At 48.5% G+C, this 15,047-nt stretch overlaps 1 protein-coding gene across 2 annotated transcripts in view; it reads left to right on the top strand.

Annotated features, from left to right (window-relative positions):
- DHX8 (DEAH-box helicase 8) overlaps nt 1-15,047 on the top strand; it is a 32,414-nt gene that overhangs the window by 1,962 nt on the left and 15,405 nt on the right. Inside the window, exons 2-14 of one of the 2 annotated variants that reach the window (XM_081883832.1) lie at nt 3,036-3,121; nt 3,261-3,333; nt 3,867-3,949; nt 4,978-5,087; nt 6,364-6,666; nt 7,312-7,456; nt 9,153-9,353; nt 9,572-9,659; nt 10,924-11,021; nt 11,215-11,362; nt 12,068-12,249; nt 13,497-13,691; nt 14,761-14,946. In XM_081883832.1, coding sequence (XP_081739958.1) covers nt 3,036-3,121; nt 3,261-3,333; nt 3,867-3,949; nt 4,978-5,087; nt 6,364-6,666; nt 7,312-7,456; nt 9,153-9,353; nt 9,572-9,659; nt 10,924-11,021; nt 11,215-11,362; nt 12,068-12,249; nt 13,497-13,691; nt 14,761-14,946 — 1,898 coding nt within the window. Of the gene's footprint in view, nt 1-3,035; nt 3,122-3,260; nt 3,334-3,866; nt 3,950-4,977; nt 5,088-6,360; nt 6,667-7,311; nt 7,457-9,152; nt 9,354-9,571; nt 9,660-10,923; nt 11,022-11,214; nt 11,363-12,067; nt 12,250-13,496; nt 13,692-14,760; nt 14,947-15,047 lie in introns of both variants that reach the window. The other variant, XM_081883831.1, reaches the window with a different exon arrangement.

The following is a 15,047-nucleotide window of genomic DNA, read 5'->3' as shown; positions in this document are numbered from 1 at the left end:
CCTGAAACTGTTCTTAACCTGAAGCACCACTTTAGCTAATGGGGCCTCCTGCTGCTGCTGCACCGCCGGAGCACGATTTCTGTTCTCATCCTGAAGCAAAGTTCTTAACCTGAAGCACTATTTCTGGGTTAGCGGAGTCTGTAACCTGAAGCGTATGTAACCTGAAGCATATGTAACCCGAGGTACCACTGTATTTGTTTTGTCTGTCAATAAAGGAAGAAGGTGAGGGGATTCTGGGATGAAAATCCCACATTTGCTGGGCTGCCTTGTGCTCTCTGGAGGCTGCGTTTATGAAGCTGGGGTATTAATAAATTAATAAATAAGAATGCCAGAAGAGGCTTGCTAAATCAGGAGAATGTCCCACCTAGCCCAGTATCCTGTTCACATAGTCGCCCACCAGATGCCTGTGAGATGCTCGCAAGCAAGACATGAGTGCAACAGCGCTCCCTTCCCACCTGCAAATTGCAGCAACTGGTATTTAGAGACTACTTCTTTGACGATCATTCGTAGCTGAAGAAGATTGTCTTCCATGAACCTGGTCTTAACAGTGAGTCCGTAAGGGACTGTGGAGACCAGTTCTGGATGCACACATCCTTCCACAGCAGGGACATAGGTTTCCAGGCGGGATCACGGTGAGGGTTTGCCAAGTGTGTCTTCCTCTTAGCACGTTTCTCCCTTGTGTCCTGAGTTCAAGCGTCTTCAAAGCCCACAACACCTTTGGTAAAGGCTCTTCTCCCATTGGAGCTCTCGCAGGCCATTGATTTCCAGCTGTCGGTGTTTATACTATACTTTTTTAATATTTAGAGAAATACTGCCTCTGACAGTGGAGGTAGAACATAGTCATCATGGCTGGTAGCTGTTGAGATAAAGCGCTCTCATAAAGAGGCAGAGGGTTACCTCCCCTCCGTCAAACTACCAATGGTGTGAATTTACGTTTTCTTAGAAAACTTCCCACTGCCCTAGATAGGTGGTTCATTGTAGCATGTTTGTATATGATGAAAGAATACAATTCAAAAATAAAAATGTTCACCTGTGGTCATATGACTGACAGTAATGCCTTCATGCGACAAATGTATGCATTTTAACTTATTATTTGTTGGATTTTTATTCTGCCTTTCCTTCAACAAGCAATGAAACCATTTTAAAAAATCATTGGTACCATTTAATATCTTTTAAACAGTTCTTTTAAATTCATCATAATCAATTCTGTTTCTCCCATCCCACCCCCAATACACCCCTACCTGTTGCCAGGCTTCTGTTAGAGATGTTCCTAAATCTGAGAGTGCCCTTCCTGGGGGGGAATATGCTTCTTGACTGGCTTGCTAATGTAATCTGGACTGTTTTTAGCTGTAGGCATCTCTTCTTCGTTAAATCTGCTACAGTGGTGCCTCGCAAGACGAAATTAATTCGTTCCGCAAGTCTCTTCGTCTTGCGGTTTTTTCGTCTTGCGATGCACGGTTTCCCATAGGAATGCATTGAAAATCAATTAATGCGTTCCTAGGGAAACCGCCTTCAGACCAGGTCCGGGGACAGTCTGTCCCCGGACCTCTTCTGAAGGCTGGGGGGCGCGGGCTTCGCAGCAGCGCTACGAAGCCCGGCGGCTGGGGCAGGTGTTCCCGCCCCCCGCCCGGCTTCGCAGCAGCGCTACGAAGCCCAGCGGCTGGGGCAGGTGTCCGGGATCTCTTTTGAAGCAAGCGGCTGCGGAGAGACGCGATCTCCCCGCAGCCGCTTGCTTCAAAAGAGGTCCGGGATCTCTTTTGAAGCAAGCGGCTGCGGAGAGAAGGGATCTCCCCGCAGCCGCTTGCTTCAAAAGAGGTCCGGGATCTCTTTTGAAGCAAGCGGCTGCGGAGAGAAGGGATCTCCCCGCAGCCGCTTGCTTCAAAAGAGGTCCGGGATCTCTTTTGAAGCAAGCGGCTGCGGAGAGAAGCGATCTCCCCGCAGCCGCTTGCTTCAAAAGAGGTCCGGGATCTCTTTTGAAGCAAGCGGCTGCGGAGAGACGCGATCTCCCCGCAGCCGCTTGCTTCAAAAGAGGTCCGGGATCTCTTTTGAAGCAAGCGGCTGCGGAGAGACGCGATCTCCCCGCAGCCGCTTGCTTCAAAAGAGGTCCGGGATCTCTTTTGAAGCAAGCGGCTGCGAAGAGACGCGATCTCCCCGCAGCCGCTTGCTTCAAAAGAGGTCCGGGGGCAGCGGGAAGAGCTGCCCCCGGACCTCTTTTGAAGCAAGGAGCGGTGGGGAGAAGCGATCTCCCCGCCGCCCCTTGCTTCAAAAGAGAAGACCCGCTGTCCCCGGGGCAAGCTTCGTTTTGCGAAGCAAGCCCATAGGGAAATTCGTCTTGCGAGACAACTCGAAAACGAAAAAACCTTTCGTTTTGCGAGTTTTTCGTCTCGCGAGGCGTTCGTCTTGCGGGGTACCACTGTATCTGTTTATAGCATCATGCGAATTGCATAGAGAGTGCACCGGTTCTTCCAAGCAATATGTACTGTATTTTTCGCTCCATGGGACGCACCTTGTTTTAGAGGGGGAGAACAAGAAAAAAAATCTCCCCCTCTCTGCTCAGCGCCCCTTCAGCGAAGCGGCAGGAGAAACGGATCCCCTTCCATTTCTCCTCCCGCTTGGCTGAAGGGGTGCTGCGCAGCTCTTCCTCTCTCCTGAAGCCAGGAGAGTCTTGCTCTCCTGGCTTCAGCAAAAGGAACCTGAAGCCTCCGGAGCACAGCGGGAACTCGTGCTGAGCTCCACAGGCTTCAGGCAGCTATCCCTGAAGCCTGGAGAACGAGAGGGGTCTGTGCACACCGACCCCTCTCGTTCTCCAGACTTCAGCGAAAGCAATGCGAAGGAGCCTGCATTCGCTCCATAGGACGCACACACATTTCCCCTTAATTTTTGGAGAGGAAAAAGTGCGTCCTATAGAGCAAAAAAATACGGTAGTTGGGAAATGTATATGCAGGTATTTTAGGATTTGGGACCGTGCCTGCTCCGAAACAGTGTGAGCCATTTTCGCCTAATCCTTTTTCCTTTCACCCTCCAATTGTTTACAGCTGAATTTGTGATAAACCTCGCAGAGAGAAATACAACCTTTGATGCATTCAAGGCAGCCTTGGTGAAGAATGGTGCCGAATTTACAGTGAGTGCCAAAATCTTTTGAAGGCAGCAGGTGCAGAGGGTGGTGTTGGTGGTTGAGCTGGTGGGGGGGGGGGGAAGGATTGCAGGAGCAATAAATTCTATTTCTGCTTTGTTTTTTAAACCCAAATTCTGTATTTCAGGATTCCCTCATTAGCAACCTGCTGCGTCTTATACAGACGATGCGACCGCCTGCAAAACCTTCCACTAGCAAAGGTAAGTGAAGCCTCACGGGCACACAGGCAGAATGGAGGTGGAAGGGACCTAGCAACTGCAAGTTGTGGTTAGAAATCAACCATTAATAGTTGCACAGTTCTGGAGTAGGTGTACAAATAAAAATATGGGTTAAAAACAGATCCCACTATGGATTGGTACAAGCCAGATTCTGGGTCAGCACACTTGCAGTCTCTCTTACAGTTTCATAGTGTGAGCCTTTAGTCTTTAGGTCTTGGGATTGCTGCCAAAATTCCACACCACGAGTTACAGGGTTTCAGTGCACATCTTGCCATCCTCAGTGCTTGGCCTGTCAGAAGGGATCCCATCACCTGCCTGTCACCAGGAGAAAGAAATACATATCTGCCATGGCCCTTCGCCTTTCCAGAGTGCAAGTAATGCAGCAGAGCTAATAACATTTAGATGAAAATCTAATAGAGAAAGTAACAAAGAATGGAGGTATATATACAGGTTACAAGTGAAATGAAATGAAATTTCAAGGCGTGTGTGTTTTCTTTTGTCTCTTATCGCTGTAGAGGCTGTAAAACCGAAAACCGAAAAGGAAAAGTACAAGGAGTTGTTTCCAGCCCTCTGTCGACCAGACAATCCCATTGTCAGGGTAGGTGGGTTTTTGCTCATTTATGAGCTGCAGACGGGAAGAGCAGAGTGCAGAGGTATGTGGGGCAAGAGAGCACATTAGGAACAGGGTGAGTGGGTGGTGTAGTGCTTAAGAGCAGTGGACTCGTAATCTGGTGAACCGGGTTCACTTCCCCGCTCCTCCACCTGCAGCTGCTGGGTGACCTTGGGCTAGTCACACTTCTCTGAAGTCTCTCAGCCCCACTCACCTCACCGAGTGTTTGTTGTGGGGGAGGAAGGGAAAGGAGATTGTTTGCCGCTTTGAGACTCCTTAGGGTAGTGATAAAGTGGGATATCAAATCCAAACTCTTCTTCTACTCTTCTTTTTCTTGCACACAAGTGTGGGTTGCAGGCATAAAGGCTGGAGGGAGGAGGTTTGTGAGATTAGGGAGGAGAGCCAGGCACCCCAAGTGCGGGAATGGAGTGGGGGTTGTGAATAATAGCAAAATAACAGCATTCCCAATAAATTATTATTATTTATACCCCGCCCATCTGGCTGGGTTTCCCCAGCCACTCTGGGCAGCTTCCAACAAAATATTAAAATACGGTAGTCCATCAAACATTAAAAGCTCGCCTAAACAGGGCTGCCTTCAGATGTCTCCTAAAAGTCTGGTTGTTGTTTATCTCTTTGACATCTGGGAGGGCGTTCCACAGGGCGGGTGCCACTACTGAGAAGGCCCTCAGCCTGGTTCTTTGTAACTTGGCTTCTCGCAGTGAGGGAACCGCCAGAAGGCCCTCGGCACTGGACCTCAGTATCTTGGCGGAACGATGGGGGTGGAGATGCTCCTTTCTGTTTTCTCTTGCTTCCCTGATCAGCAGCAGAATCCTAACCATGCCTACTTAAAAGCGAGTGCTACTGAATTCAACAGTGGGGTCCAAGTGTGGTGAGATTTGACTTTGGAGCCAAGAAGAACTCGGTTCTAGTTCAGCTGTCACCACATGGATCTGAAAGAGATGTTGAATTAGTGTACCAGCGGTCTCTTCAGGGGGATTCTCTCCTTTCCTTCACAGACAATGTTGGATGAAGATGATGTGAAGGTAGCTGCCGATGCCCTCAAGGAACTGGAAGCTTTGATGCCAACTTCAGGGAGGCAGGAGAAGCACCGAAGCAGTGAGGACCAGTAGGTTCCTGGGGCTTCATCTCCTCAAGAAGGAAACTTTTTCAGTGTGTTGTTGTTGTTTTGGAAAAGTCATAGGTGATCTAGCTCAGAGGTGGGCAGAAGGCAGGTTGGGATCTACTGGTAGGTTTAAGAATGGCACACAGTAGATTGGCAAGAGTTTCTGATTCCCAGTTGTTTAACAATAAGGTAAAGGTAAAGGGACCCCTGACCATTAGGTCCAATCATGACCGACTCTGGGGTTGTGGCGCTCATCTCGTTTTATTGGCCGAGGGAGCCGGCGTACAGCTTCTGGGTCATGTGGCCAGCATGACTAAGCCGCTTCTGGCAAACTAGAGCAGCGCACGGAAACGCCGTTAACCTTCCCGCCAGAGCGGTACCTATTTATCTACTTGCACTTTGATGTGCTTTCGAACTACTAGGTTGGCAGGAGCAGGGACCGAGCAACGGGAGCTCACCCCGTCGCGGGGATTCGAACCGCCAACCTTCTGATCGGCAAGTCCTAGGCTCTGTGGTTTAACCCACAGCGCCCCCCCACGTCCCTGTCTAACAGTAGCCTTGTTGCAAAGGTTCCTCTCCTCTAAATGAGCCAGGTAAAAACAAATGTCACAGCGTGACAAAGGGTGTGTGCAGATGACAAGGTGAAAGGACTTGCAAGGTTCTGTTATTGATCGCAAATTTATTGATGGCTCGTGTACCTCTTATTTTCTTAAATCTTAGCGCCCCTCCCAAAAGAGCTACTGTTTTGCACCTGCCTCTTATTGGTGGACCTCAAGATTTTACTTAAAAAATAAAGTAGATCCCGAAAGCCTGAAGTCTGCCCACCCCTGATCTAATTCAACTCTCTTATCTCAGGTCGGATATTCCATCACGAATCCACAAATTTCACCATTGTAGTGGACAATATTGGAGTACAGACCGCAGCCTGGAGAAGCTGCCGAATTTTGCCATTTTGTTTTTGTAAAACAGAAAGAAAAGGCACCTGCCAGTATTTTTACTATTATCATCCAAATTAGGTTGCCCAACCAGATTCTGCTGCTGTCACTGATTCTGCCATGCCCTGTAGTCTTCCACTTGACTGACCAAGGAGGAGGCTGCAGAGGTGTTTTAAAAACAACTCACCTTGGTTGCGGGGATTCGAACCGCCGACCTTCTGATCGGCAAGCCCTAGGCTCAGTGGTTTAGACCACAGCACTGCCTGCGTCCAAGATACCACTGTATTAGAGTAGCGTCTGAATCAAGAGTGGACCTGACTACTCATACTTTCTGTTGTTTGCAGCAAGAGAAGGCGGAGGAGCCGCAGCCGCAGCAGGAGCCGGGACCAAAAGCGGAAGCGGAAGTCGCCCTCTCGTTCCCGGACGAGGGAGCGGAATAAGGGAAAGTCCAGGTATCGTTCCAGGAGCAGAAGCCCCAGCTGGGACCGCAAGGAGCGGGAGAAGCCTGCAGAGAAGAGCAGCGAGCGATGGCGGGATAAGCATGTGGACCGGCCCCCACCAGAGGAACCTTCCATCGGGGACATCTACAACGGCAAAGTCACCAGCATCATGCAGTTTGGCTGCTTTGTGCAGCTTGAAGGACTCAGGTATTTGATACAAGGTGGGCTTCACCTTTTGCATCCCTGGCTGCCACTGATCTGTGCCGTTCCAGAAAGTGAGAAACTGACGCAGCACTTTTTTAAAACTGCAAAGCCATGTCTGTGGCATTTTAAAAGGCAAAGGGGACCCCTGACCATTAGGTCCAGTCGTGACCGACTCTGGAGTTGCGGTGCTCATCTCCCTTTATTGGCCGAGGGAGCCGGCATACAGCTTCCGGGTCATGTGGCCAGCATGACTACGCCGCTTCTGGCGAACCAGAGCAGCACACGGAAACGCCGTTTATCTTTCCGCTGGAGCGGTACCTATTTATCTACTTGCACTTTGATGTGCTTTTGAACTGCTAGGTTGGCAGGAGCAGGGACCAAGCAACGGGAGCTCACCCCGTCGCGGGGCTTTTATGGCATTTTAGGCACGTACAAAGTAAGTTACGTTGAAGTCCAGGGGTTTTTGTTTTGGGTAAGCTTGCTTGGGATTATATACACCTCCCAGTCCAACAATTAAGTGTGTTATTACCATATCCGTCTTGATACCTTTACAGTGGGTGGAACTTACAGTGTATAACTTCGAAAAGCTCCTGCATGAGACGTAGCAGATACCCACTGGCTTTTTCCGTGTCCGATTCCCCTTTTTAGGAAGCGCTGGGAAGGACTTGTCCACATCTCAGAGCTGCGCCGCGAGGGGCGTGTTGCTAATGTGGCCGACGTGGTGAGCAAAGGGCAGAGGGTCAAAGTCAAAGTTCTGTCCTTCACTGGCTCTAAAACCAGCCTCAGCATGAAGGTAAGAGAGGGTCCATTCCATAAAAGCCCACCTCCTGTCTGCTTCTGTTTCTTTTCCCTTCCCTTTCTGCCCTTCCCTTCTGTCTTGCTCCATGTTTCCCTGGGACATTAGCGTCTCCTCTTTCCTCTGTCTGCTTCATCTTGCCTTGCTGCTCCTCCAGTGCTCATTTGTCAGTCCCTGGCCATCCTCATTCCACTCCTCCTTACTTTGGCCATATAATAAAACAAGTCCATCTCTGAATTGGGCCAAGGGGTGGGTCTCTTTTAGGACAACGTATTGTGGTGTGAAAACGCTTGCTCCCTAGGAGGTGAGCGGTTGCTATCAGGGAATAGTGCCAAGGCAATGTTTCTACCCTGAACTTCAACTATTCAGCCTTGCTCTGCAGTTATTTTGGCCTTGGGATATCTCATCGGCCCTTTCCTCTAATTCACATGAGCACTTTTAAGGAAGAGGGTAAAAGGGGGGAATCCTGCATGGACCACACTGATCTCAAGAGCCACCTGCTACTGACCTTGGAGGTAGCAACAGATGCAAATGGGCCATTGTTTACCAGCCAGTGCTTGTCACTTACTGGGAAACCCCAAGACAGGAGCTGTTGTTGTCGATATCAACCATGCAGCTACATGTCTCACCTGGGCGACACGCTAAGCTTGCACACTAATTGCAAAATGGAACTATTGGAGATGTGGAGTAGAAATGGGTATCATGTTTCATATGTGGTGGCTACGTAAAAAAATTAAGATCTTCTGAGATGACATATACGGTGAACTTAGGAAAATGTTCAGGGTCTTATTTTAAAAAAACCAGAGGGCTTTCTACTCGGAATTACAGAACCAGACATTCCTATACAGTGGTAACCTCGGGTTAAGTGCTTAATTCGTTCCGGAGGTCCGTTCTTAACCTGAAACTGTTCTTAACCTGAAGCACCACTTTAGCTATTGGGGCCTCCTGCTGCTGCCGTGCCGCCGGAGCACAATTTCTGTTCTCATCCTGAAGCAAAGTTCTTAACCCGAGGTACTATTTCTGGGTTAACAGAGTCTGTAACCTGAAGCGTATGTAACTTGAGGTACCACTGTAAAGGTAAAATACAGTTTTTTATATGCCATTTTATACATTAGTCTTAATAGTGACTAACTGGAAAAGTGATAAAATTCCTTCCAGATCAGAATGGTTACAAAATCTAGCTGAGTATGCAGAGCTGGCCCCCAACTATCTGAAAAAATGAAAGACAAGTCAAAACAAACATTTATTGCAGAATGGGAAGTTTTCAAAACATATCTTAAAAATAATTGTTGGATTATGAATTCAGTCGCTGCCTTTGAATAACTTTTGCAGCTGTACTAAATAAGAAATAAAGACACAGAAGAGTAATGTTTTGTTGTAAAATGAGCATATAGATTTATGCAATAAGTTTGTAAATTTTGAAAGAAGTATGGAGAAGACAGGAAGTTGGGTGTACTTTGAGAAGATTTACTGACAAAACATTAAAAAATATTTTTTTGTTTATTTTGTATTTGAGGTGGTGGGTGTGTAAATGTATGGTTGTGTGTTATTTGTTGTTGTTTTTGTTGAGGTGTACAATAAAGCATAAATTTTTAAAAAATAATTGCAAAATGGAACTAAGCTAATTTTCTTTTTTAATTTTTGCATTGCTACATTGAGGGGAGTGCCAATCTGTGATTTATGTGTGCTTTAGGATGTAGATCAAGACACAGGGGAGGATTTGAACCCAAACAGACGTCGGAACCTCGTCGGGGAGTCTGAGGAGGCAGCCATGAGGAACCCAGACAGGCCGACCCACCTGTCCTTGGTCAGCGCTCCGGAGGTAGAGGACGATACGTTGGAACGGAAGCGCCTCACCCGCATTTCTGACCCTGAGAAATGGGAAATCAAGCAGGTAACGATTTCTGGCTTGGGACTAAATCACGATTAATAACGTGAACGATTTCTGGCTTGGGACTAAATGGCAACTAAGCAGGAGACAAGTCCTGAGTCCTTTGCCCGAGCATGAAGTGGGTGTTGGCCGCCGTTTAAAGAAACTTGTGTTTGAAACAAGACAGACCTCTAAACTTTTTGGCTGAAGGTTTGGTCCTTGTGCTTCCCCACCCTCTTCAGATGATTGCTGCCAACGTGCTTTCCAAGGAGGAGTTCCCTGACTTCGACGAGGAAACGGGGATCCTGCCAAAGGTTGATGATGAGGAAGGTAATGAAAGCTGTGATGGTCTAGACTTGATTCACCTCTGTGCTTGTTCCTCATCTAGCAATTCATTTTGCTCACGTCCCACTCTGAACTGGAGAATGGTGGAATTGAGGTACAGTGGTGCCTTGGTTCTCGAACTTAATCCATTCCGGGAGTCCGTTCAGCTCCCGAAACAGTTCGAAAACCAAGGCACAGCTTCCGATTGGCTGCAGGAGCTTCCTGCACTCAGTTGGAAGTCATGGAAGCAGCGTCGGACGTTCAGCTTCCGAAAAACGATTGCAAACCTGAACACTTCCGAGTTTGCGGCTTTTGGGAGCCGATTTGTTCGGGGGCCAAGCTGTTTGAGTACCAAGGTACCACTGTACTTCCACTATCAAGACTAATTAACTGCTCCCCTGTTTTCCACACTGCCTAGAAACATGGCTAACATCTGCACCCATCCAGATGTTGCTGGACTACAGCTCCCATCATTCTTACTTTTGGCCCTGCTGACTGGGACTGATGGGAGTTAGTCTGCCAACATCTGGAGGGCTACAGTTTACCTGCCCCTGGCTGAGAACATCTGCAAGGTAGAACTCAAGGGAGAGTCTCTTTCTATTGTATTTCTGTGTCCTCCAGAAGCTAGGACCGTGCTTTATTGGAGGGCAAAGGTTTTCCAGAACAGGGACCAGTCTGCTCTCTTTGAAGGGGCTAGATCAGCCTAGGTAAAGGGACCCCTGACCATTAGGTCCAGTTGTGGCCAACTCTGGGATTGCGGCACTCATCTCGCTTTATTGGCTGAGGGAGCTGGCATACAGCTTCTGAGTCATGTGGCCAGCATGACTAAACCGCTTCTGGCGAACCAGAGCAGCGCACAGAAACGCCGTTTACCTTCCCGCCGGAGCGGTACCTATTTATGTACTTGCACTTTGATGTGCTTTCAAACTGCTAGGTTGGCAGGAGCAGGGACTGAGCAATGGGAGCTCACCCCGTCGCGGGGATTCAAACCACTGACCTTCTGATCGGCAAGCCCTAGGCTATGTGGTTTAACCCACAGAGGCTGCTAAATAATAATAGAATTGTAGAGCTAGAAGGGGCCATGAGGGTCATCTAGTCCAACCCCTCCTGCCCTGCTGGAATCTTTTGCCCACTGTGGGGCTTTACCCACTGAGCTATCCCAGGTGCCATGCCCTTAATTAGCTGGTAAAGAACAAGGTTGGGGCTTGTTGATGAGAGCAGGGAACCTTGTTAAAATGTGCCTGGGACTAAGCTTGGTTCCCTCTTTCAGACGAGGACCTGGAAATCGAACTGGTAGAAGAGGAGCCGCCATTCCTGCGAGGACACACCAAGCAGAGCATGGACATGAGCCCCATCAAGATTGTGAAGGTGACAAGATCCAGACCCCGGGCCCTTCCATAATTGCCAGCAGAGGGGAGGGATGGCGTGTGTGTGCTGATATTTGATTTGGGGGTGTAATTTGTTGGGGTGGCTACCGAGATGAGAGAAGCTCAACAAGGACTTCATGGACAAACTTAGCTCTGCAGCAAGTAATAGAATACGTTTTCCTGTATTACTCCAGAACCCTGACGGCTCCCTGTCTCAAGCTGCCATGATGCAGAGTGCGCTTGCGAAAGAGAGGCGAGAGCTGAAGCAAGCCCAGAGGGAGGCAGAGATGGACTCCATCCCCATGGGACTCAACAAGCACTGGGTGGATCCCCTCCCAGACGGTAACCGAATCTCACTCCTGATGTATTTTTGGTTGTAAAATGCACTTCTGTTTAGACATCCCTGTGGGAACCTTCTGTAACATGTAACATGTACTATAAATTGGGATGCAGCAGGCAATTTAGGAGACGCAGAGATCCAGAAATTCCAGCTGGCCTTGATAGCCAACTTCTGTCCCCCTCTAAGCAGCTGTGGAATGAATGGTTTTTGCTGTCCTGTTACTTGAGCCCGTGTGCTCACTGTCGGGATCTCCGCTCGGCCAAGCTGATAAAGCTCACTTTCATCTGGCTGAGTCCACCGACAATAATTAACGACCTGAGCCTTTGATGAGGCCTCAGGCACATTCCCGTTCAGCAGAGTTTCCAAAGCAGCAGAAGTGATGAGATTTATTGCTACATCGCTATGCTTGATTTCTTACTACTCAGACAGCAAAGAAACATACACCCTCTCTCTGTGAAAGCAGAGAGCAACTGAAACAAAGGAACAGGAAACCAGTAAACATCACATCCATCTTCTGTCGTCCGTGAGACTTCCAACAGCCTGGAAGGTCTCTGGAATGTAAACAGAGTCTTGTGACTCCAAAAGCACTGCACAGTGGCAACACACAGAAACTAACACTCACACCACTTTCTAGTCAGTCCTCTCTTACCCCTTCCATGTTGCCATACGGACCAATGTGTGATGTACATTTTCCTCTCTCTTTCCAGTGGATGGGAGACAAATCGCTGCCAACATGCGAGGGATTGGCATGATGCCAAACGACATCCCAGAGTGGAAGAAACACGCGTTCGGAGGCAATAAAGCCTCTTACGGAAAAAAAACTCAGCTGTCGATCATTGAGCAGAGGGAAAGTCTCCCGATTTACCGGCTGAAGGATCAGCTCATCCAGGTAAGAAGAAGAAGAAGAAGAAAGCCAGCTGTCTGGAATTGAATCAAGGGTCTTCAAATCCAGCATCTCAACATGCCGATATCAGGTGGTTTGGCCTCCACAGGAGATGACCATGGTGTTCCAAAATCCTAAGGAGCTTCTATATTCCTGCCAGTTATTCTCCCGTTAAATTCTGCAAGCAGAAAACACAGAAAACCTGTGATTGTTGGGAGATGATGCAGCGTCATATAGGAATGCCCTTACCTAGCAAATGTTTCCTGTTTAATTCATTAAAGCTGCACACCCTGCCTTTCTATCAGAAATTCAGGGTGGCTTACAACCCAGAGAATAAAACAGTAAAAACAAATTAGTTAATATCACGCAGTCAAACAGACCGGGAAGCCTATACAGTCGTACCTTGGTTCCTGAACGCCTTGCAAGTCGAACATTTTGGCTCCCGAACACCGCAAACCCGGAAGTGAGTGTTCCAGTTTTCAAATGTTCTTTGGAACCTGAACATCTGACGGGGCTTCCAATTGGCTGCAGGAGCTTCCTGCGGCCAATCAGAAGCCACGCTTTGGTTTCCGAACGTTTTGGAAGTCGAACGGACTTCCGGAACGGATTCTGTTTGACTTCCAAGGTACGACTGTAGAAGCATAACATCAGCTTTATAAAGAGAGGGCTGTGAATGTGGTATATGTACTTTGCATGTAGGTTTGCTCTTCTGGATGTTCAAAACCGGAGCAGGGTGTGGCAGGGTGTATGAAACCAGAAGTTGCCCTATAAGAAACTTTGAGAACACCAGATAGAATTAGTTGTCTAGAGGCAGGATGCAAAGCAAATGGTGTCTGCTCAGTGAGCTAAAAGTCACCATCTGGTCACTGGAAGCTCCCCCCCGGTGTTAGTTTGTTTGAGCATCTTTTTCCATTTGAGCTCTTTCTTGAGTAACACTAAGAACCACACACTTCCAACAGAAAGCTCTGACATTTGGATTCATCGGGTTTTGTGGTTTTGGCAATAATTTCGAGGAAACATTTTTCCACCTGCCGTGCTATTGCATCCATGCAGATTTGTAGGCCCCTTTCTGTAGCGTCCGAACCTGCGGCTTGATTTTAAAAGAAAAACCGATTTGTGCAGACAAAGAGCAACATGCTTCCCTGTTGGACATAATGTTCACGGAGGAGAACGGACAGAGTAGCAGGTGGAAGAGATTTGAGTAGCTTTGAACACTGAAGATAACTGAGCATCCGATGGCTTCTCTGTCCTAGGCTGTTCACGATAACCAGATTCTGATAGTCATTGGGGAGACGGGCTCCGGGAAAACGACGCAGATCACGCAGTACCTTGCTGAGGCTGGCTACACCTCCCGCGGGAAGATTGGCTGCACCCAGCCACGCCGAGTGGCTGCCATGTCCGTGGCCAAGCGGGTATCGGAGGAGTTCGGCTGCTGCCTGGGACAGGAGGTGAGATGCGCTGGTACTTTGTGGATTGACCCTGCAATGTGCCAGAAGTGGCAGATCATACAATTCCATGGTGGCAGCTACGCTGATCACTTTCCTCAAACTGGCAGGAGTGGAAAGGAGGTGGGAGGTTGTGCTCAGGGCCAACACAATGGAATGGGCAAGAGACCAGTTGGGAATTGCAGATCTGTTCCACAGGCCAGAGGTTCCCATCCACGCGGGAATGCTTCCATCCATCCATCATCTATGAATCCATCCATTCCCATCTACGCGGGGCTGCCCTTGAAGCTGTCCCAGAAACTCAAGCAGGTGCAGAATGCTGCAGCGAGGCTCCTCACAGGGTCTCTGCCATGGGAGCATATTCACCCAGTGCTTTTTCAGCTGCACTGGCTCCCGGTGGAGTACAGGGTCAGATTTAAGGTGTTGGTTTTGACCTTTAAAGCCCTTCACGGCCTTGGACCCTCGTACCTATGGGACCGCCTCTCCCGGTATGCCCCACGGAGAGCCTCAAGGTCCATAAATAGCAACACCCTAGTGGTCCCGGGCCCTAAGGAAGTTAGGTTAGCTTCAACCAGTTAGATTAGCTTCAACTCGTTAGATTAGCTTCAACCAGGGCCTTTTCAACTCTGGCTCCGGTCTGGTGGAACGTTCTGCCTCATGAGACCAGGGCCCTGTGGGATCTGATTTCTTTCCGCAGGGCCTGTAAGACAGAGTTGTTCCTCCTGGCCTTTGGCTTGGAGCCAATTTGATTCCCTCCCCCTCTTTCTTTTTTCTTCTGCCTTTCTCCTCCTGTGATGAGGCTGCATTTTAATATTTTAATGTTGTATTTTAATCTTGTTTTTAAGTTGCATTCATTCAACTTGTTTTTACTATTGCTTGTTAGCCGCCCTGAGCCCGGCCTTGGCTGGGGAGGGCGGGGTATAAATAAAAAATATTATTATTATTATCCTTGCTGTACACCTTTAAATTTGCAGTTGTTTCTTGCAGGTGGGCAGTCAAGACGTAATCGCTAGAGCAGAAATGGTTGCCCATTCACCCCCTTCTGACCGTTTTGCCCCATTCTCCCCGGCAGGTTGGCTACACCATCCGGTTTGAGGACTGTACTAGTCCCGAGACAGTGATCAAGTATATGACGGACGGGATGTTGCTGCGAGAGTGCCTGATTGACCCAGATCTGACGCAGTATGCCATCATCATGTTGGATGAAGCCCACGAGCGCACCATACACACCGATGTGCTCTTTGGTCTCCTGAAAAAGGTAAATTCTTTCAAATCTCCCCCCCCCCAAAAAAAAAATAATGAATTACGAAAGAGCAATTGATGAAAGACTTTATTTTATGTTATTTTTATAGTCTTTTA

Source organism: Podarcis melisellensis (genome assembly GCF_964234715.1).
Source record: "Podarcis melisellensis genome assembly, chromosome: 13".
Lineage (NCBI taxonomy): Eukaryota > Metazoa > Chordata > Lepidosauria > Squamata > Lacertidae > Podarcis > Podarcis melisellensis.
This window is presented reverse-complemented; position numbering and strand designations above follow the sequence as displayed.